Source organism: Carassius carassius, chromosome 32 (genome assembly GCF_963082965.1).
Source record: "Carassius carassius chromosome 32, fCarCar2.1, whole genome shotgun sequence".
NCBI classification, from domain to species: domain Eukaryota; kingdom Metazoa; phylum Chordata; class Actinopteri; order Cypriniformes; family Cyprinidae; genus Carassius; species Carassius carassius.
This window is the reverse complement of record NC_081786.1, coordinates 17,105,852-17,130,366: the sequence shown is the minus strand read 5'-3', so window position 1 is coordinate 17,130,366 and position 24,515 is coordinate 17,105,852. Positions and strand designations below refer to the sequence as shown.

The following is a 24,515-nucleotide window of genomic DNA, read 5'->3' as shown; positions in this document are numbered from 1 at the left end:
ATAATATTTGTAATAAATAATGAAAATAATAATGATTAAAATGTGTACACATAATTAATGATTATAATAATGACATTACATTTTAAAGTTATTAAATTAAGGCTTTAAAAATAATATAAAAGTTTTTTTAAAACAAATAAAACTAACTTGAATACAAAACTTGACACGTTGTTTTAAATTATATTTTTGTTAAATATTTTTTTCCTAAATGCTCTTATTTATTATTGATCTGCCTACAGTAGCTATGAAAAATTAAGTGATTGATGTCAGTTTAAATATATACTCTATAGCCTAACTTCCAAAGCAATTTAATAATCCACTAAACTAAATCAACCAGTCCGCTGATGTCCCATAAAAGCCAACATTTCTGCTGACCTCAAGGATATATCAGACCTGAAAGGACAGGGATAGAGGAGGATTCAGCATAAGGGCCCACGCTACCCTCACCCTCTCGCTGTGTTTGCACTGTAAGCACATAAGATAGCTTGATAACATCTTCCTAATAGTTTCTCCAAAACACCAGAGATTATCCCAGCAACCTTCACCGCTGCTCTGTTTATTGGGAAAACGCAAAAAGCAGTTAGTCATTTGGGCATGTCCATTTCAGCACATCATGGAGATCATTCAGTATTCCTATTTTATTTGCTTAACATCCCGCTTTTGTCTCCAGGCAGTAACTGGTCAAATGGCGTTGAAGAGGTGAGCAGCCGTTACTGAGAGCAAATAGGATGTGGCTTGAATGTAATGCTGATCAGTATGACTTTATCTGTACCTGGCTGAGCACTGAGAAACACTAGACTCTAGAAGATACACGCAGTCAGGATGAGTCCTGGCAAGCCTAAAAGGTGGTCTGTATTTGCATCTTATAACCCTCACATCCTGGTGCTCTGCACTCAGACTTATGACTGGAGCTGGCAAATAACTGTCAAGAGCAGGAGAGAGGAGAGAGAACACAAACATTGAGGAATCACACAACACATCCAGAGGGAACTGCAAATAGACTCAAGCAAATCCAGCCATCCGTCCTTCTAAGGAATATGTATATCAGTATAATTTAAGTGTTAATAGTGTTACAGTGCACACTGTAAATACAATATGAGTATTATATATTTACAGTCATGGCCAAGAATATTGGCAACCCTTGGTAAATATGATCAAAGGAGGCGGTGAAAATTAATTTGCATTGTTAATCCTTTAGATCTTTTATTTGAAAAATTCACAAAAATCGTTCATTGGATAATAAGAATTTAAAATGGGGAGAAATATTATGAAATAAATGTTTTTTCTCAAATACACGTTGGACACAATTATTGGTACCCCTAGAAATTCTTATGAGTAAAATGTCTCTGAAGCATATTCCCATTCATATTCACATTTTTGAGAACTCCAGATTGATTATGAACATGAAATTATCCAGCCATGACTTCCTGTTTCACAGGAATATAAATAGGAGGGAAAACAAAGCCCAAATCCCCTTAATCGTCCTTCACAATGAGAAAAACCAAATAATATATTTCTGATATACAGCAAAATATGATGATAATTGAGCTTCACAAATCAGAAAGTGACTTTAAGAAAAGAGCTAGAGCAGTGAAAATTCACATTTCCACTAGGGATGTAACAGTATGAAAATTTCTTATCACGATTATAGTGACCAAAATTATCACAGTTATCAGTATTATCATGGTATCATGTGATGTCCACTTCGCAGGGCACTTGAAGCCATAAGAGAAACATACAAAATGTGCAAAGCAGGGGGCACGGGGAGTGGAACTGAGAACTGCTGCTTTAGGTATTACATGGAGCAAAGATGAATCGTTTCTGAAGACATAACCTTCGTTTCTGAAGGTACATTCATATAATTAATTAATTCATATATTTATTTGAATAATTCCCTTGGAACTCTTGTAAAACCTCCCAGCCTTTCCACCCTGTTTTGACTCAAAACTAAACTACTCTGCATGCTGTGCACAAGCTATACTGTGCTTTATGCTGGACATTGTTTATTTATCGTGATTTGTTCAAATCACGCTAATCTAATACGGTTTTAATGGTAATTAAAAGATGAAACGGTAATACTAACCATGGGGAATTTTATTATGATTTACCTGTAATCGTTACATCCCTAATGTCCACCATCAGGGCAATATAGTAATTAAAAATTTCCAATCAACAGAAAATGTTACGAAACTGCCTGGAAGAGGAAGTGTGTCTATATCATCCTAATGCACGGTGAGGAAGAGAGTATAAGTGGCTAAAGACTCTCAAAAGACCACAGCTGGAGAACTGCAGAAAATAGAGTCTCGGGGTCAGCAAACCTTTTTAAAAATGGTCAAACAGAACCTAATGTACAGCACCACATGTTGTTTCGGAGGGTTTCAAGAAAAATTCTCCCAACTCATCCAAAAACTCCAGCATATTTAGTTATCAGACATGACTGGAACTTCAAATGGGACTGGCTTCTATGGTCAGATGAAACTAAACAAATGAGCTTTTTAGCAGCAAACACTCAAGATGGTTTTGGTGCACACAGGGATAAAAAGTACCCCATGTGTATAATTAAATATACTGCTGTATTTTTGATGTTGTGGGCATATATTTCTGCTCGAGGTCCTGGACGTCTTGTTCAGACACATGGCATCAATACCAGCAGATAAAAAAATCAAAAAGTCACTGACTCTTAATCTTATAATGGGCCATGTTTGGATCTTTCAACTGTACAATAAACCAAACACAAACCTCAAAAACAACACAGAAATTGGTCACTGAGCACAAAACCAAGCTTCTGCTATGGCCATTCCAGTCCACCTGAACCCTACAGAAAATAACTGAGGTGAACTGAAGAGGAGAAGCACCAACATGGAACTGGGAATATGAAGGGTCTGGAGTGATTCTGGATGAAGGAATGGTCTCTGATCTCTAACCTCATCAGGCATTATAGGAGAACATTAAAAGCTGTTAAACTGGCAAATGGAGGTTTTAAAAAGTATTTGAATAAAAGGGTGCCGTGTCCAATGTGTATTAGAGAAAAACATTTATTTCATAATGATATTTTCCCCGATTTTAAATTCTTTTTATCCAATGAAAGGTTAGAGTTTTGTGATTTTTTTTTTAAATAAAAGATCAAAAGGATTAACAATGCAGATTAATTTTCAAAGCCTTCTTCGATTATATTCCCAGGGTGCAGATATTTTTGGCCATGACTGTATGTAAATATTTTGTTTCATCCTGTGCTAAAAAAAAATTGTGTAGAAACAATTTTTACTCAAAAATTGCTAATTAATTTGACAAATGATCACAAAGAATCGGCAAGTAACACACTGGATAAAACATGAAACTCCTGCTCTGAGATCCTACTTGACCTGTATCTTCATTTACACTTGTAACTGTCTAGAGGGATGCATGTAAAGTCTACACCATCTGACTCGCAGGCTGCTGTTACTGTACTTCCTTGATGATGTTTTCTATATAATACGGTTTCTTCCATATTCATCTAGTTCAAGTTACAAACATTTAATAAAGAAATATATGACAAATTACAGCTGTTCAGTACTATTATAAAGAATATAAACATAAAAAATAATTGTGGGATTTTTTTTATCTGGTTGACTAAAATTTGCTTCAGGCTTTTAAGGATTTGCTTTGAATGCATAGTTTTGTAGGGTGTTTTTCAGTGGGTGTTGGTTCGGTTGTTTTGCTATGAGCAAGATAATAAATCCTTTTTAAGTTAGATTAATGTGTACAATCACGTCCCGTTCTTGAGTTCAAACAGGGTTTTAGGAATCTAGAAGTTGCTTTTAATGATAAAATATATATAATGTGTCATTAAAAATAACTTCCAGAGTCCTAAAAACCTGTTTCAAACATTTTTAAAACAAAATAAACAAGTAGCAATAACTAAATTAGGCTTTGCCAGTTGCCATCAACCATCAACTACCATTCCACTTGCATACGGTCTCTAATATGTTCCTGCTGTCAGCACACATTCAAAGCCATGACAGCAAATATAAACAGTGTGCCTGCTCAAGCACGATTCTGGGCATTAGGGTAAATAAACACTGCAGCAGGACTCAGGACTCAGCAGGAGAAGAAGTGTGTGTATGGAGTGGGGAGTATAATCTGAAAACTGAATGATAGCATCTCTAAAGCCCTCTCTTACTAAGAAGAGGTGATATTTATTTTCTCATCTCTGTATCTTTTTAGTTATTATCTCTGCTTAACTGTATAAACACACTTATCCAGAAGTGAGAACAGCTTTCTATGCTTAAACATAGATATTAATTACCCTTTTCAGTAAAATAATGTCACAGAAACTGAGGGGGAAATGGGTTTCATGAAACTGTGTGATTTGGATATTAAAAAATTTTTAATGTCTTGGAATTTGGGAACTGCAAGCAAGACAAACATCTCATTTTGGCTTAAGACTTCTTGAAGACTATTAAAATGGTATGTAAATAAACACAAATCAGGGTTTTGCTCATAAACAAACAAACAGATTAGTCTAAAGACTGGACAAATTTGCTTAGCATGTGTAATTTTATAAGACAACATTTGGATTCAAATCAGTATCTTTTTCTTGAACATTTACATAATTTGCATGCAACATTATTATGCTATAATGTTCTATAAAGTGATTGGTCAGTTTTATTAAATACTGTATTCTTGCATTAACCCCATTTTTCAGTTACGGAACTGTAATCTTCCGTTTTGGGTTGGTGTGGGTGTTCACAGCAGTTTGAATCGGGCCTATCCTGCTACGCTAAATGAACGCAGGGTGCTCAATGTTGTATTGGCAACACCTAATATTGTTATGCATACAAATCACAAGAACCTGAAGACAAATGAATACACATGAATAGAAATGCTGCCGAGAAACTTTACAACATGATAATTAATTAACAGCAAAAAAAAACACAGTTTACGGTTTAAATGTGTCCCTTACTCTCTAGCGATAACAGTATAGGCCTATATATAATATAATAATATAAATTGTACTTTTTAGTACAAATTTTTCAATTTGTATCACTTCAGGCCGTCTTAAGCATTCAGTAAGACAAAGAAACAGTTTCCATTTTAATTTATGTAACACTGAATTTCATTTTTAATGTTAATCTCATTATATAGAAGCCTTAGATATGCTGTCAGACGATTTAAAAGACTTACAAAAATAATATTCAATTGTATTAAATATAAAGAAATTATCCTTTATGGTAAATCTGAATTACACATGTTTGCAAAAATTGAAATACTGTGTACATTACAGCAAGATGTAGCTCTGAACAATTTAAAGGTCATTCAGAAACAAAAACATACTAAGATTTTGCTATCGTGTAGTGCTAAAATAGATAAATAAATAAATAAAAAACCCTGTACCCTGTACTATTAATTTCACTGGGTTTTTGTTAAGTTAAACATGCACAGACCATAAGCAATGAGCATTGTTGAATACTAAGCTCCTCCTCTCTGGTGTAATCCAATCCAGTGCCCTGTCACAGGTAAAACCGGCCCCAATTTCGCAGTATATCCAAAAAAGCGAGAAAAGCCAACAAAACCCGTTCTCATACAAGCAATTCTAACGCAGCCCTCATCCCATCCTGAAAACGTTGCTCCATACAAGAAGAAGGATCGGATTTACAGTACCAACTAGAAAGTCCAGTTCGACCATAAGAGATGTCACAGGAGCATGACAAGTAAGTTCACCACTGTAGGTCCATAGTCTACCAAGAGATGATCAACAGAAAAGGATCCAGTGATTGTTAAATAGAGCACTATTTACTGCTTAATCTTGGTTAATTTGCTGGAACTGACACAGATTAGCTCCTTCAGTCTGACTCGTCTCAGTAATTCCGGAAACTGTGTCTTACCACGAGAAGTCGGACTGACAGCCGAGAGCCGATTCCGCTACACAGTAGTGCTGTCTGGGCTCTTCAGTTCACCTGTCATGTTCAGACCTGCTTCGGTCACAGGTGTATCTGCACCTGCTGCGGGAGTTACGAGCGACGCACTATATTTGTCAGACTTGCGTGTTATTTAGTTGGTTCGTTTGTATTTTTTATGTGCACATTTTCCTTGTTTGGAGTGAAATCACATTTGAGCTTAAAGGCTCAATAAGTAAAGGCTTCTTGTAGGTACAGCTGGAAACAACATCTGTGTTTCTGGAAAGGTAATATTTGGTGAAACGTACTGGCTGAAGGTTTTTAGATAGTAAAAGTGTATGATTATTTTATGGATTAGTATGTCATGATTTATCAAGTTAAATGTTGTTAATGTTTTGAAAGAAGAGTTGATTGAAACAGCACACCTGCTTTCTAGGCGTTGGCAATTCCTTCTCAAGAGCAGTGTTTAAGCCTTTTGTAGATTGTTTCAAGCATGCTACTCTAAACTGAATCTGCTGCAACCTTTTTGGAAAAGTTTGGGTTTTGTGTTCTTCTCAGAATTGGTTCGCCTGTACTTAAGAACATCAAGAACCAAAGTATACACCCAAAATATTTTCCCCGTTGGTGAGCTTTGCCCCATGCAAACAGAACTTTGTTGATGGCCATCACCATAGCGTAAGCAACATGAGATCTTGCGTCTGTGAATCCTGAAGAGAAAACTAAAACTCTCCTCTGTAAGTGTTTGGAGTTCGGCGGATGAGGCCACAAACACATCATTAGTAATTTTGCGCTTGGTCGCCTCTTTTGTTTTAGAAGTGGGATTGCGTGTCCACAAAGTTTTATTGTCCCAGGATAACGGATCTATCAGGTTGCAAAGCTAAAATCAACCAGGGAGAAAGAATGACACAATTAGTTATCAAATTACTCCTAATCTGTTTGCGTTAACCAACTTGGATGCAAAGTTTTGTCATAGCAACTCTTTATGGATTCATTCCATTATTAAAGGCTAGAGTGTTGTGTGACAAGAGACTAAAGAGACTAACCATCATCAGGATGAAGACTATCACACATTAATTCGAAAAGGCATGTTCTGATTTTACACTTTAAAACTTGATAGTAGACACTAGATTTTTTTTCCCTACCTGACTTAACCTGGCCCTGCTTTCCCACCCCCAGTTAACAGGTTTAAAAGTTGAAAAATAAACTCTACCTTGTCTGTATTTCATTGTCAGATATTTACACATAAATACATTTAATGAGCACTGAATCAGAGTATATTCAATCTCTGTAAGCCACCTTTTTCTAAATAATAGATGATGGTACTCAAGAATGAGGCCATAACCGGTTTTCTTAATGAACTTTGTCACAGTCTGTGAAAAGTCACTAGATCTCCTTCTGACACTTTACTGGCCGTCTTACTGGAAGAGCCAGTGAAACATGCTGTCAAACGGGAAGCTGCGGTCTGTGCAGAGATTTGTTGTTTTGGCCGGTTTTGTCAAAGATCCTGAGATAAAGAAGGCCTTTCACAACCGCTAGCTCTTTTTTCAACTTTGACACCAGCAATAATGCCAAAACATCTTCAGATTGTTAATGCTCAACAGCCATCATAATGTTCCTTTTGACTCTTTGCATTTACAAATCACACAGCCCGCCTACCACTGCCTGATGATTCATTTACCGTATTTTAAGTTGCATCAGTCCAAAAATACATCATGACAGGGGAAAAAACATATATAAGTCGCACTGGACTATAAGTCGCATTTATTTAGAACCAAGCACCAAGAGAAAGCATTACCGTTTACAGCCGCGAGAGGGCGCTCTATGCTGCTCAGTGTAGCCTACAGGAGCACTGAGCAGCATAGAGCGCCCTCTCGCGGCTGTAGATGGTAATGTTTTCTCTTGGTTCATTTCTTTCGGTTCATGTCAAATTAATTTTGATTAAGTCGCACCTGACTATAAGTCGCAGGACCAGCCAAACTATGAAAAAAAGTGCGACTTATAGTCCGGAAAATAGAGCTGTTGCTCTAGTACTGACGGCTCTTTCTGAACTGTTCCTCACAGTAAGCGGGCAGTGCTCGTGCTACAGAATGACCCGGCTTACAACCAGCGGCGCCCTTATACAAGTGAGGATGAGGCCTGGAAGTCATTCCTGGAGAACCCCCTCACAGCCGCCACTAAGGCAATGATGAGCATCAATGGAGATGAGGACAGTGCCGCAGCTCTGGGTTTTCTGTACGAATACTACAAGGTACGACTAGTAGAGATTAACATTAATAATAATAATCATCATCATTTGAAATTAACTTTTCACAAACCCAAAATACTGTTACAGCAATAATACACCAAACACAATAAAAATTAAATTATTAAAATTAAATATAAAATATATGAAAGTAAAAAAGTGTGACCATAGACTTTATAAAAACTGGTCGTGACACTTGTCAAGTACCCTACTCGGAATTGGTGCTCTGCATTTAGGGAACACACACTCACACACACACACACACACAGTGAACATGTAATAAGTTATATCTTAAAACAGGCACATGAAAACTTCATAGAATTATTATTTTAAAGGGGATGAAATGAGGAACTTTACACAACAACAACAAAACCTTATTTAATACCTATGATAATGCGTGCAAAATACGTACTATTTGAATGATATCTGACTTCCTGTTGCTTCATAAAATGTCACCTAGTATGTTAAATATGTTCATTGACAGATATAATGGGTAAAGCTGATGCTATTGGATGTGGTCAGACTTACATAGAGTTTGTTTACTTTCCCCAGGTGCCGCGGGAAAAGAGAACAATGTCCCAGTCGAAGGCTGACGTCCTGGGCTCTGATGTGGATCCCAACAAAAGGTGAAGCTCTCATCAAAGATGCAATAGTGAATTCCGTTTTTCCCATGCTGAGAAGAGGAGACCCTACTTTATGTTATTCTTTGCTAGGGCTGCAATTAGCTTACTAACCAACAGAAATCATTAAAGAAAACTTTCAGCAACGATTTATTTGATTAATTTGTTAGGTCTGTTCGCTGAGCACGCTGAAACTACGTCATTGACATCGATGTAAAAAGTTACTAAAAAGTTCACCTGCACAGATATATTTTTCATTTCGAAAAATAAAATAAAAAAAATAAAGCATGCTATCGGTAATATATTATACTTGCGTAGGGATGCGCGTGCGCGTCAACCAGAAGCGGAACACAACAGAAAGAGAAGGGAGGCTATAATCCATTTTTAATCTCTAAACATTTATTACTATGCGTTCCATTTAGGTCACAAATTTCTACATATAGAGCCAGTAATTTGTAAACAAATATCTGTAAAAGGTGTTTACCTTTTAACATTTAGTAGCTTAATTTTTTAAAATGATGTATTGTTTATATTTATTCATTTTTGTCAGGGGGTATTATCGTTGATATACGTTTTATACATGATAGGTTTGTAACAGCCGTGCATTTTGCTTTTGTGTGTGTGTGTGTGTGTGTGTGAAGAAGAACTGTGTTTGTTGCAGTTATATGTGTACCTCCTACATTTATCAGTTGTTTGTAAGTCATGGAAAATATTTTTGAAACATTTTATATTGTATATTTTGTTTTTTACATATTTATCTACATTTTCCAACAGAATCTTGATGACCACTCTCCAAGAGCCATCACCAGAGAACCGAAACCAGGTTCTGAAAGGAGTAAATATCGTTCTTCCAGGGAACCAGCACATCCAGGACAAGAGAGGACTTTTCCCCTCACCCGATACTACGGTGACAGTATCCATTGCGCCTGGGCCAAACTACCCAGTGAAGACTGAGGGTCCATCACATGGATTCTCCGTCACAGTCCCCAATCCACACTGCTCAGAAACAGACAGTCACACGGTGGTATTCGACCCTCAGCTCCCCCACAACCAGTTCAGTCCGAACACACAGCCACGCACCCCAGACTCGACCTTCCCAGAGAGCTCAGATGTGAGTTCTCTCTCTCACACACACACACGCACACATACACAAACACACACACACACACACACACACACACACACATATCTCCTGTCTCCCACCCTCAGACAATACTTCATTTACCTGGTGACTCTAAAGACATTGTTGTATTGAGCCCCCTCCCTATTTTTATTTGAACATGCCAAAATAGCAGCTAGCATGTCATTATGCCATTGTCTCTCTTACACAATAAAGTGCTGTATTTTCCTCTCACATAATAGCCAGGGCCTTTTCTCTCTCTCTCGCTCTCTCTTTTGCCCGCTCTCATTCCTGCTCCCTCTCTCTACCTGCTTTTTTTTTAACCTGGAGGGAGGATTTCCTTAGAAATGATAGTTCCACAAAAACCTTGCACACACAGGGAGAGCCGTTTGTTTTTTCTTTTGCTTTAGCAATCAGCTTTCTCCCACTGACTGAATGAGTGGTGATGTGGTGTTTGCACTAATGCCAGGCCCTCTTGCCCCTCTTTTGTGCGCTACAGGTGTTCGCATTCCCAAGGGATCTCCAGTTAGGTATGGGTCCCATCCAGCAAGAGGACTACGCCACTTTTGACACAGTGTCAGGGTATGTCAAACATTACCTCAGAAAAAAAAATTCATTCCATTTAAGAGATACTTTAAGCTGATTTTGTGCAAAAAGCATGGTGCATCGTTCTGACAGGTGCTCATGGCCCATGTGTAAATGACTGTCAGCCTACAACAAATATAACAAGCTGCCTCTTCTGTGTAATAGCAAACATGGAAATTGTCATGGGTGTATTTGGTCTGATGGTGCAAATATGTATTAAGTGGTGACCCCTTTTTTGTGTTTGGTCAACAGTAATAATTTTGAATACACTTTAGAAGCCTCCAAGTCTCTCAGACAGAAATCTGGAGATGGCACAATGACATACCTCAACAAGGGACAGTTCTATCCCATCACCCTCAGGGAAACCGACAATGGCAAACTGCTGCATGGCCCCATCTGTAAAGTCAGGGTAAGAAGAGTATATATTTATTGATTTATTTTATTTGACCCTCTAACTCTTGCACTCTCTATTCTAATTCTATTTGATCTGTTGTCTTTTGTTATTAAAACCTAATTCAGTTTGATCTGTTTTCTTTTTTTATTAAAACCCTTTAAGACTTGCACTCAATTTTTTTTATATAACTGCTTGTTTTCTATATAAAAAAGACCTCTAACACAAGCTTTCTCAATTATTTTTCTATCTGTTTTCTTTTTATCTATTATATAATAAAAAAAAAAATAAAAAACTTGAGACTGAGACTTGTCATAGCAATTGCTCTTTTGTTGATTCTGTTTGTTTCCGTTTTCCTCATGTGTAAGTCGCTTTGGATAAAAGCATCTGCTAAATCACTAAATATATATATTTCACGGTTCCAAAACAGGGCCGTCTTCCACATCCACTAATAAATACTTTTTTCCAGTTGGTTAAAAGAACTTGCAAAAATGGTTTTAGAAAAATACATGATCTAATATCATTTGTTAATGGATGCCATTTGATGGGTCCAGATAATTTCCAGTGAAATTCGTATGTATTTAATTGTGTAAATACTTCCTGTACCACTGAATAGATGAGTACTTGTTTGAGAGTGCCGATACATTAATAAAAAACAGTACCAAACACTGTGTTGTTTTTTCAGAGTGTTGTGATGGTAGTGTTCGGAGAAGAGAAATCCAGAGATGACCAACTCAAGCACTGGAAATACTGGCACTCAAGACAGCACACGGCCAAGCAGAGATGCATTGATATTGGTGAGAAGTCTTTGTCTAGGGATATCAGTACACCATCAGTAGTACACTCACAGATCTCACTCATACTTTCATGTCTCTTTGAGTCTCTTGGTCAGGTGTAGTTCAGGGTGGAGTAACAAGTACAGATAGCAAACAGATAGCATACAGACAAAGTGGGGGGGCTGCAGGTAGGGACAAGATAATAGGTCAAGGGGAGAGCCATCAATGACCTCCACAATGACACAACAAATAAAAGGTGAGCACTGTAAAACATGAAAGGGTACACGACATGATCTTGCTTTCAATGAAAGTCAACTTCTGAGGGGAAAATACCCTTTGTGACTTAAAGGGATAGCTCACCCAAAAATGAAAATTCTGTCAACATTTACTCACCTTTTAATGTTGATCCAAACCTTTAAGAGTTTATTTCTTCTGTTGAACATGAAATAAGATATTTGAAGAATGTTTATAACTAAAGCCATTCATTTCCATAGTATGGAAAATAATAATAATAATGTGGAAGTCAATGGCTGCCATCAACTGAGTAAATGATAACAAGACTTTTTTATTTTTGGGTGAACTATCCCTTTAATGTCATGATATTATATTATAAAGTACAAAACAAGTAACAAGCCTTGATTAACTAGTTATGTTTAACTTTCTTGATTTTGACTAAAAAGCTCATTAACACTTAGTTATAGTCTATGATAGTCACTTCTGCCTGTGTTATTGATTTCAAATTATGATACAACCAAAATATTCCATTCCCCATTTGTCTATACTCGTACACAATGTAAATCATCCACTTGTTTGTCTGTACTCATTAATCAAGCCTCTCTTGTCTCCCACAGCGGACTACAAAGAAAGTTTCAACACCATCAGCAATATTGAGGAGATTTCATATAATGCCATTTCATTCACATGGGACATCAGCGAGGAAGCAAAGGTAAAGACATTTTAGGGCATTTCTAATGAAAACATGTAATTATTAAACAACATTATTGCACTTTTATTTGATTTGCCTCTGGACATCTGTAAAAAAAAAAAAAGTGGCTTTCTGTTGAAAAGCTTTAGAGTGTAAAGAAAAAATAATAGCAAACATCTTTTTTTTTTTATTTGTTTCCATGTGTTAAATTTCTAGTTATGTATTTTTGGTATGCGGATAAAGGATCTTAAAAAAGACATGACCTTTAGGAAAATATGACTAACATGAAGATTTACACTCAAAATAGACCATATGCATAACACTTTCTAGAGTACATAAAAAAGGCAACAAAAACAAAGTGTGCTGTATATGCCGGGAAATATTAAGAAATATCCAAAGAAAGTGTGAAGAAGGGACATTCCAAGATTAGTTTAGTTACTTGAGCTGGGCATTGGGGTTTTCTAACATTGGCCAATACCTTGACTTAATTTTTTTAGAAGATGAAGATGCTGGACTGATGTGGATATCTGTTGTTTCAGTGAGATTAGGTGTATGTGAATGCTGAAATGATTAGTTCTCAGATCGTTGGGCCTGACAGCCCTATTTTGTGCTGAACTGATGGGTTTACGGGGAGACGCGCCCATCAGTGGCATTAAGAATGAGGAAACTCTGATGGGGGAGCAAGTGAGCACCGACAGCTAATGGAATCCTGCTTGGCGAGTGTGTCGAGACTAGTCGGGTAAAACCCGTCGCAAAGTGACAAACAAATTTTGGTAGACAAATCCTGTGCCTCAGTCTGATTAGTTTTGATTTTTCTAAGTTGAAGCAGATCTGTCTGAGAAATAGTCCTTGTTGTGTATTTATGTAATGATAGTTCTAATTAGTCACATTAAAGTAAATAATCCAAAGTTAAAAAATTGAAATGGGTATTTTTGCAGTGAGCAGTGTTGTCCTATAACCAGGATGCAGATCATAAGATAAGCCCAGTGCTGTAGGATACTCATCCGTGTGCACAGTCTCCTGTGTTCTGACTGTTTGCAGTGTTACATGTGGGAGTGGTTTGGATTCTGTGTGCATGGGAAAGACAGAAAGTGGAAAGAGAAAGGGCAAGACCCTGAGGACGCTTGGAATGGGTTTGTGGCGCTCCCCAGGGGACTTTTGGAGAAATGACAAGTGTTGAGCGAATGCTTGAGCAAATATTTGATGATTAGTTGAAAGACCATTTGTTTGTAATTCTTATTTTGTCTCAGGCCTTTTGTTAATAATCTATTATTACGTAAGATGCTGTATTGTCGTTGAATAAAGTTAAAGTAAATTTTGCTTTGGTAGGAATAAACAGATGCGGTTTAAGAGTTGTACATATACACAACCATTCAGAAGTTTAGGGTCAGTAAGATTTTTTGAAAGAAAATAATGCTTTTGTTCAGGGAGGATGCATTAAATTGATCAAAAGTTACAGTAAAGACTTTCACATTGTAACAAAGAAAATGTTTACTTTATATCCATCAAAGAATCCTGAAGAAAATGTATCACTACTTGCTATAACCATTTTATTTTTATTTATTTATTTTTTTAAAGTGTAAATTACCTATAAACATGTTGCACACTTCATATGGAGTATTTACAGAAACATTAATTTAAACAAAACAGTAAAAACTGATATTTTTAAATTTACCTTTTTAATTAAATTATTTCATTATATAATATAGTAAGTTTGTTTTATAGACCATGATGGAGCAGCAGTTCCATAGTGCTGGAAATTAACCCAAAGTCTCAAATCCATATGAGCTGTGATTCTATTCTGTTTTCAAAAGGGGGCGACAAACAACAACAGATAATGGCAACACAGTCTGGTGTTCCCAGTTCCACCTCATGCATTTACAGAATAACAGTATTCATAAGTTCAAAACAAGCAAAGCTGCCCACACAGGGAATAAAGTTTAAGACTAAAAAAGCTCTTTAAGGTTTACTCTGGCTTGTTCTTTCAATTCACTGCACTTTAACACATTGCTATTTTTATTTTTTTAAACAATTCTGAAAGAAAAAATAATTTTTTTTTGGACTAGTAAGAATTTATATTCAGTGTGAACTTAGTTTTTTTTTTTTTTTTTTTACTTCACACAATTGATGAAATTTAAGTTAAGCATAACATTACTCTTTATTTCCGAGGATCAGTTTGTGGCATTTAAATGTTCCTTCTCTTCCCTTGTTAGATCTTCATCTCAGTGAACTGTCTGAGCACAGACTTCTCCTCTCAGAAGGGAGTGAAGGGCCTACCGCTCAACATACAGATTGACACCTACAGCTACAACAACCGCAGCAATAAGCCTATCCACCGCGCTTTCTGCCAGATTAAGGTCTTCTGTGACAAGGGTGCAGAGCGCAAGATCCGTGATGAGGAGAGGAAACAGTCCCGTAGGAAGGGCAAATGCCCTGACGTCAACCCTCCTTTGGGAAACTGTAAGCACAGCTTCAGGTTTTTACTTTGACATGTAGATTTAACTGACATGATGGTACTTCGTAGTAAAACATGTGACTAGAGCTCCAGTAAGAGGTGTTTTTCACTCTGTCCTTGCCCCATTTTTCCCAGTTGGGCAAGATGTAAAGGTCCCCCTTCTGCACAAGCGCAGTGACATCACCATCTTCAAGACAATGACGGACTTCGAGACGCAGCCTGTTCTTTTCATCCCCGACATCCATTTCTCCACCTTCCAGCGTCATGTGAGTACACTGTCTGCAAAATTTTTAATATTTTTTTAAATTAAAAATATCAGATATACAGTAAAAGTTTGTACGTTTCAAATGACCTCTTTGAAACAGTTGGGGGCCAATAAGTGCATATCAGCTTGATAGACCCGCCCCATAAACATATCTAAAAAGATTATGATATTTGCTACTTTTTAACATTTCCATCATTGTCTTATGACTTATGAAACTCAAACACACTGTGCTCCACAAGTATACAGCTGCTAGACATGTAGATTATGCAGTGTGTGTTATATGACACATTGCATGTGAGCACTGGTGATAAGATACGAAGATACAAGAATATACGATAATGTATTTTTGCACAATCATATAGTTTAGATAGATTTTGACCTTAGAAGTCTTTCCAGTTTTTGTGTTACTTCTGCATGGCAATAAACTTGCAGCTTTTGCATTAGCAATCCAGAATCTTATGTGTTAGACTTAGCCGGAGATGGTTCAGAGAAATTTTCTCAGAAAATGCTGGTGCAAGATTGGGTTAATGAAAAAAAAAAAAAAAAGATAGAGCAACCTGACTTTTATTTGAACAGTTTATCACCTTTTCCCATTTAAATTTATTTAATTATAATATATGAACAAATTAATTAAAGTTATATATTCTAAAAATATATTATACATTTTTATGAAATAAAAATATATTGTATATCTGCATTCAACTTTTATTATTCCCTTGCATATTTTTTTAATAATTTTATCTGACTTAGTCAAAGCTCAATGAAGTTTACCTTATTTAATTAAGTATCAAGTATAAGAATATGCAATTAAATATATTGTATTAAAACCCATTAAACATATATAATGCTATTGGGAGTGTTAAAAAAAATTCTGTTTAGGATTATGATTTGTAGTCTCTTGAAAAAGTACAAGTACAAGTACACCCCCTACAAGTGCCTCTATGTTGAAGCCTCCTAGCAGAAATGTTCCATATGATCATTTACATATAAGTGGCTGTAGGTAAAAGCATATTGACATCATCATTTGAGTGCTCTTTATTGCTCGTGTGAGTGCAGACTGCTGAAACATTTCAAAGAAACTGCAGATTGTCGTTGGGTCACGGTAACCAGAATGATGCAGTCAGTTGGAAGGAATACAGTCATTTCTCACTGTTACGAAATCTGCCATTTATGGCGTACGATTGGCTGTTAACTGAGGGTTCTTGGCAAGGGATCACATCTTAAGCCCACGTGCGGTTTCTTAACAAATCAATACATGCGTAATTTACCCCGCCAACTTTGTTCAGCGTACCATTTCCGGTCATTAACATCATAGTACCCATCACTGACTTGCATGTCTTAGACCGGGAAGTTATTTTTAAATCAGTTCAGTTTCTTGGTAGAGCTCTTCATTTAACTTCACTGTCCACCTTTGACTCAAAAACCTGGCCATCTATACGGCTAAAATCACATGACACACAGGAAAGCAAATGCTAGACAGTGTCCTGTCCAACATGACCTTTGATCATCAGTAGCTGTGTGACATTGAAACCCAGAGTATATCTAGATCCAAAAATAAACCCTCTGGCTATTTACTTTTCACTAAAATCACACAAAAAGAACAAGAAAAGTGAACTTTGCCATACTTTCTAGTGCCACAAAAACGAAGAGTGTTTAGAGCTGTGGAAAGATGTGCTTTTATGTGCTTATGCAATGCATCTGTGTTGATTCAAATGTTCTTGCTATGCTCTGGGGGTCTTTTGTGAGGAGTTTACACTGAGGTATGCAGGACCTAAAAAAAAAAAAGTTGGTCTCAGTTTACAAGCACATAATTAATCATCCCAAGTAGGTTAATAATGTTAGCATGTGTTAATGGCTTAACCCAGGGGGCTTCAACAGGGGGTCTGCGGTCATCCGGCAGGGGATCTGAAAATAGTTGTTACATCTTAAACAGATTTTTGCGGCAAACAAAATGAAGCAGTTCAGCTGAATGTTTAATTCTCTTCAAACAATAAAATGCATGAAGTAAAATTAAGATGTAATGTTTTAAATATAAACATTTTATGTTGACTTGCGTGGGAAGTCATGGCCTAATGGTTAGAGAGTCGGACTCCCAATCGAAAGGTTGTGAGTTCGAGTTCCGGGCCGGCAGGAATTGTGGGTGGGGGGAGTGCATGTACAGTTCTCTCTCCACCTTCAATACCACGACTTAGGTGCCCTTGAGCAAGGCATCGAACCCCCAACTGCTCCCCGGGTGCCGCAGCATAAATGGCTGCCCACTGCTCCGGGTGTGTGCTCACAGTGTGTGTGTGTGTTCACTGCTCTGTGTGTGTGCATTTCGGATGGGTTAAATGCAGAGCACAAATTCTGAGTATGGGTCACCATACTTGGCTGAATGTCACGTCACTCGTCACTCACTGAAATGAACTGAAACCAAATTTTCTGTGCAACACTTTTACAGTGCATGGGGCTCTTGGCCTGAAAAATGACCCCTGGTTTTACAGTGCCTCCTTTTTCTGAAATATTAAAGGTATTTGTTAATGTTATTCTTTTGTGGCTTTTCTCATTACAGCCTTTCTCTCCGGAGAACTCCGAGGAGGGGTGAGTTTCTGTCTTTTGCCTACTTTGTGCTCTTTTATGTCAGCAATGTTTGTTCAAGACAGGGGAGGGTTTAAAATGTGCATTATTAGAGCGAAACGGCCTTTAGCTCTGCCCTGAAGTGTTGCTCCCTGTACAACGTTTCCAGGAAATGTGCCAGGTGCTGTTTGTGTCATGGGTAATGATGTACTTGTTAGCTCCTTCTTTTCCTATAGGGATGGAGGTTTTCTCAGAACTACACTCATCTGCTGCATTTTTCTCATCATCTCCTCTCTTTTGCTTCTTTCACTGTTCAGCTCAGCTATGAAGAGATTACCTTATTCCGATGAGGAGTTTGGATCACCTCCCAATAAGCTGGCAAGGATGGATGAGCCCAAAAGAGGTGTGTTTTAACTAGAACTGGGTTATATGTCATGTGTTTTGTCCCTGCTGTGGAAGAGACAGGGTAGTTTTGTATTTATTTCAGTATTGTTGGCACTATAAGTATTGGCACTGTTATGGTGCAATGCCATTTGTTTGCTTGTGAGTAACCACACACAAAAACATCCTAATTCAAAACACATTTGCTCTGTTCCAAAACTAAGTTAGCTGCCTATGAAGGATCACTCCTAAGATGTTGTTTTTGACTAACTCTAAGGCAAAATCCCATGATTCACTGCAGTATGCTCAGTAAAAATAAAAAATCAAGATGGCAGACTTTCTGAGAGAAATGTTGGTTTTAAATATATGCTGTGTTCAAGACATGCTGTAATTACCGTAATTATGAGATGACAACTAGTGTGATGCTCTACTCTGAGGAGTTCATGTCCAAGAACTAGAAATTATGTGTTTCCGTGGCAACACTATCAATGGCAAAAATCTTATCTAATCATATAATAATAATAATAATAATAATACATTATTTAATAATTGTAAATTGTGAACAAACAAATAGTGAAAATAATTGTTATATATATATATATATATATATATATATATATATAATATGTATATTATATATATATTCAATCATTATATATAAATAGTTTTTTTTTTTATTATTATTTTACCCAGTATGTGTGCTATGTCATATATTTAATGCATATTGTGTTAATTAGTTAGCAACATGCTGTAATCAAACTTTATTGAAATCAGATTTAATTATGATTTCTATGAGGATGTGGATGTTTTTTACAAGTTGGAATCTCATAATTCCGACATGGCGTGAACTCACCTGTATTTACAATTCATGCAGTACTGAAGAGTATCCATACAATAATATAATTAAAAATAAAATGTTTAATAATTGTAAAAATATAGTAATAATAGTAATATAATGTAATTAAAATAATAATATATATCTTAATTTTATTTAAAAGTAATATGTATTTTTATGTAAAAATTAATGTTTTTAATTTAAAATCATATGTCGAGTGAGTGGAGATAAATTCATGTTTAATACGGGACCATGGCCACGTTTTTATTTTTATTACATTGACACAGGCACATATTGCTGCAGTTTTATTGCGGTGGTTGAGAATTCAAATGTGCGGTGAATTCTGCTAAAGGTTTAATGCACCACTGTGTTAGAAAAACAGCCCCAACACCAAACCCAACAATGAACCTAACCGATACTGCTAACGAATTCAAACGTGATATAAAACCATATTTGTCAATGCAACCATGCTATACTTTCTTAAACGCAGGTATCAGCTGTTTTGTCAAACTGCAGTTTCACAGGATTTGTTCCAGAGCTCTTCCACTCACAAGTGCAAACCACCGAGCAAACTTGCTGACTTAGAAAACCCATACATATGAAGCTGTATTTGTGACGCTAATGTTCAAAAGTATTAGTATTGGTTCCAATAACATAATGTTCTGCAAGTAATTGCGTGCAAATTAGGCTTTCTTAAATCCTGGCCCTGTAAATCTGAATGCGTGAAAATTAGTTTAGTGTTCATTTCAACTGGAAACTGCAGTGATTTGTACACATAGGTACATTTTTTTAAAAATTTGCCAAAATGTACATAGAGGCACATATTTCCAATGAGCCTGGATAGGCTCATGCTCATGGATTTGCTCAACTTTTGTTTTTTAATTATTTGCGTGTGTGTGGCACTGATTACCTGGTGTGTGGAGTCACTCTGTCCAGTGTTCCAGATCGGTTACATGTGAGGTTCCATGACGGTAGGATGCTGCCTTAGAAGGCAGTTGCCTTTAGTGATTCAGCTGACTAGGTTTTGGAACAAAGCTATTGTTTGTACCCAGATAGGTTCTAATTATAGACTAGAATGTCTCAACATTTCAGTGGCAATCAAATAAAGAACGGAAATGTGTAGGTCATCGAAGGCTGCTAGCCCTCCCAACATGATGTCTTGTCTCTCTGTGGCCATCCTCTGCTTGTTTATCTATCAAATAGCAGTCACGGTCAGCCATGTGTGGGAGGGTGCGTGTTTGTGTGGATTTAACCAAACCTCTTGCCAAAAGCAACACGTCGGCTTTGGAATAGAATGTAATGTGTGTAATCGGTGTACTCCGGACTTTCCACATCACTGAACATCCCTTGCTGGAGCTCAGTGTTCCCAGTAATGGCTTGGGATGCTGGCCCGTGCTTCTGGGGATTTTTGGGTGAAAGAGGAGGAGAGGATGGCACCGGTGTTTATAGATAACAGCAGCAACTCCAACTACAGGGAACAGCATGTGAGGCACAAGGTTATAAAAGGCATGCATTAAAAGAGCATATCAAATCATCTGCCATATGAAAGCCTTGGCAGATGATTTGGACTTTACTTTCTAGTTTATGTTGGTTTCCAAGTCTGACCTCAGTTTAAAAAAAAACTGGGCTTGCAGTTTGTGCATGAGTGACCATAGCTGACCACATTTCTCTGCCTTTGCAGTTTTGCTGTATGTGCGCAAGGAAGCAGAGGAAGTGTTTGATGCTCTCATGCTGAAAACTCCCACACTACAAGGCCTGGTGGAAGCGGTGAGTTCACTACTCGTTTCCCAAATGTTTGCTAAGGCAAACATCATTTTTGATCATTTATGGTTAGGAAATGGTGAACACATTATTATTTAGCATTGCAGTGAGCTCAGTCTATAATATACATCCAATATAGTAGACTATAGACTTCTATTTTATAGAAGTATCCATAAAATAGTGTAAGTAGGTAATAAATAAGTCTGATTTATTTACTAAAGTATTTGGTTGTGCATTGTGTTTTAATGCTTATTATGGAGTTAGATTAACAACTATTGAAATTAATTTCACCACCTAATGCATTCCCATTATGCAATGTGATGAGCTCAGTGAAAAAAAAATAAGTCCAATAAAATGATCCATAAAATATCATTTTTATCTAACAACAATCAAAATGTTAATATGCTAAAATAATACTAATAATGTACTAATTTAGGTTTATGAAAAAAAAAAATTCTATTTGTATTTTTATGCTTAATAATAGACATTTGCATGTGCAACATCAAACTACTGAAATCAGTTGTACACCATAAAACATTGACCTTTTGACTGATTTACTTTTTGTAAAAGCATATCCCTTAATTCATTAAAAATTAATTAAAATGGTAATAAATTAAAATGCTAACATATTACAGTTATTCAAATTATACAAAAATTAACTTATTTAATAAAATATTTATAATAAATGTATAATAAATTTATAACAAATAAAATAAAATGTGTTTGTGTTTTGTAAATTTATGCTTATAGACTGTTGTTCTATTAGCTTAACAACATGCTACCTTAAAACTCCATATGACCTGGAATTTATTTCACTTTTTGAAACAATCATTCTTTGACTTTTTTCCCTGCCTGATGATAAAACTAATAGCAGTGCACTAAAAACACTAGAAGAGTACCTTTGCAATAAATGCATAACTGACCACCTATAACATCAGCGTCATGTTAGCACATTTTTTGTTCAGACAAGAACCACTCATATTTCTTTAGGAAATCTAATATAACTAATAGAGGTTCACTGCCTGTAGTGCAGGGTTATTTAAGGACACAGTCACAGAAAGAATGGAGAAAAACATTAATTTGATGTTTCTAAACATTATAACAGTATAATTTTGTTTAGTAATGCATCGCTTGCACCACAGAAACGGACAATAACAAACTCAAATACCCCTTCCAAGAAAGCTCCCACCCAAAAATTATACATCCCATCCAAACCCACAGCTTGTTTCCACAGTTTCTAATGCAGCACAGCACCTCCCAGAGAAATTCAGATGCCAGCGAAGTGCACTAACATGTGGCCAGTGCAGAAAAGTCCCTGAAATTAGAGTCTGAAGCTGGGTGATTTAATGGGGGCATTGAGTTACGTAGCAGGAGATCGACTGTCAACAGACCGTCTGCATTAAGACATTGCAGGAGGCCAAAACGTGAATCACGCTGGCTCACAAACACATCCATCTAATAATCACAAGAGCTGGCAAGGGCTAAAGAGGTTCCTATGACAGGTATAAGAATGCAGTGTGTGTAACACATTGCTAACCAAGCATTGCAACACTCCAGCCAGCTTTGAGAACTGAAAGAGGGAATGTTAGGATATGTCGGGGGGGTCGGAAAAACATTAAACTGAGCCACTCATATCCCCAAATAAGATGAACTTTGATACTATAGTTAGCTTGAAAACTTAGGCCTACAGATGTTCCATTTAATCAGTACATAGTGTTGCATTACTCACCGAATTACTACTTTAAATAGATAGTTCACTCAAACATGAAAAAATTCTGTCACCATTTGTGGAACATAAAAAAGATACTTTGATAAATGTCTTTTATCAGATGTCTTTGATAAATAGTTGAGTTGCTTAAAATGATAAACTGCTGTCCTTACTGCTATGTAATTAAAAAATGCATGTTAATAGAGTGAACTTCCTAATGGATTTGCTTTCCACCAGATTTCAGAGAAGTATGATGTTCCTCTGGAGAAGATGGGAAAGGTCTGCAAGAAATGCAAAAAAGGGTAAGATTTTTTTAAACTAGGGCTGTCAATGGATTACATTTAGGGGCTATGACTTGCATTAAATTCATTATTTATTTATTTTATTCATTACATTTATTTTTATTTTTCTATTTTTAATTTGTTAATTTATAAATTTTTATTATTATTCTTTTAATTATTTTATTTATGAATTTAATGAAACTAATGAAATATAAATAAAAAATAACACGTAAATGATGCATTTTTATTCCAAAAGAAATAAATGACAAAATAATTTTAGTCATTTATTCTAAGATCAAAATTATATATATATATATATAATTTTCTTTCTTTTCTTTTTTTTCAAATGATCATATTATAAATATATTTTTTTTATAGTAGATTAATTTACATTTATTTTTATGAATGTATTTTTGAAATAATTTTACTAAATTACCATGTTAAATTGAAAGACCTTATTTAACCGTTTGATCAATCACTGAACCACAGTCAGTCAGGGAGAAAACTAAACCACAGTGTCCCTCCATCTCTGGTTCTTTTCAGGATCTTGGTAAACATGGACGACAACATCATCAAGCACTACTCCAACGAAGACACCTTCCAGATCCAGATGGAGGAAATGGGAGGAATGTTTAAGCTCACGCTGACAGAGATTTGAAGATCCTACAGACTGGTTTACACCAGGCTTCCTGCTCTATTAGGACACATCAGATCTTTTAGTGTAGTCTAATGAACAGTTTTGGGGTGACCTAATACAGTATATGAGCCTTAAGTACTTTTTGAATTGAGAGTGAAATAATAGAATCTCTCTGATGTGTTTCTGCCAAATACCTTGAAGGTTTTGAGCCATATTTTCTATTTTACCTGAGTATAAGCAGATAGCTGTCTTTTTTTATCCCTTCTCAATTATTTTGTGACACTGAAAGAGAGGTCACAATTACAATTTACTATTGGTTTTCCTCTTTAAAGTCATAGCACTGGAGATGCTATTCTCAAAAAAGGTTATTATGAAAATGATGTAGTGAAAATGAGTTTGGGAAATGCGCATTTCTTCACTGTATTGATATTAATAACCCTGAGCAGTATTTAGTGAGTACAGTATATCATCTCTTGCTCAGCAACTCTACGAGATGCAGTGTCACAAGCATTGTGTGTACAGTATGTCTAACTTTTATTCCCAAGATAAAATGTTCAACCATGGACTTCCCCAAAGTCTGTCATTCCTTATGTGAACAAATAAGGTCCATACAACAGGCCCTCTGATGAATCCTTCAGAAGGCATTTTCAAAATGTGATCCATAGAGAATCAGTATAAACTTTCTTTATTTGAACAAAATAACACAACAGATTTATTAGCACATTATTTTGTATTGTTAGCAAAGTAACTGTGATTTTGCTGAATTTGCAATCAGTGCTAATGTAATTCATAATTACTAAAGTTACAATATCAGGAAGTGCATGCAAGTATCTTTGAAGACAATCATATAAATAGTGTTACATTTTGTTTATTTGGTTACACAGTAAACTAATGTTATTTGGATTGTACTGACCTCAGTGCACATGCTAAAACTATAATTCATATTTCACTTCTGATTATGCATTCCCCTTTCTAAACAAATGTTGTTTCTGATTAAATGTACAGCTTTTGATTATTTTTTCTAAATGTAACTGATACACTCTTCGTATCATTTCTTTTGTAAATATTTTTGACATAAAGGGGGTGGGACTGTTTTTATAA

The 24,515-nt window shown here is 36.1% G+C and overlaps 1 protein-coding gene across 2 annotated transcripts; it reads left to right on the top strand.

Annotated features, from left to right (window-relative positions):
- Positions 1 to 5,529: 5,529 nt before the first annotated feature.
- On the top strand, positions 5,530 to 24,515 carry grhl1 (grainyhead-like transcription factor 1). Of its 2 annotated transcripts, none has more exons than XM_059520579.1 (15): positions 5,530 to 5,690; positions 7,938 to 8,124; positions 8,671 to 8,744; positions 9,513 to 9,849; positions 10,358 to 10,440; positions 10,696 to 10,852; positions 11,520 to 11,631; positions 12,462 to 12,556; positions 14,749 to 14,995; positions 15,126 to 15,256; positions 17,807 to 17,835; positions 18,129 to 18,214; positions 20,709 to 20,794; positions 22,734 to 22,798; positions 23,321 to 24,515. In XM_059520579.1, the coding sequence occupies exons 1-15, from the start codon at positions 5,671 to 5,673 to the stop codon at positions 23,433 to 23,435; spliced, it is 1,824 nt and encodes a 607-aa protein (XP_059376562.1). In that variant the 5' UTR covers positions 5,530 to 5,670; the 3' UTR covers positions 23,436 to 24,515. The 2 variants fall into 2 exon arrangements, with proteins under 2 accessions (XP_059376562.1, XP_059376563.1); XM_059520580.1 differs by lacking the exon at positions 5,530 to 5,690 and adding an exon at positions 5,833 to 6,163.

What these genes read in the sequence shown, in the direction of transcription:
- grhl1 (XM_059520579.1), top strand. Translation starts at nt 5,671, where the DNA reads ATGTCACAGGAGCATGACAA. An exon ending in ACTTTTGACACAGTGTCAGG is followed by an intron (nt 10,441 to 10,695) that starts GTATGTCAAACA and finishes TTTGGTCAACAG; the next exon opens with TAATAATTTTGAATACACTT. An exon ending in TCTCCACCTTCCAGCGTCAT is followed by an intron (nt 15,257 to 17,806) that starts GTGAGTACACTG and finishes TTCTCATTACAG; the next exon opens with CCTTTCTCTCCGGAGAACTC.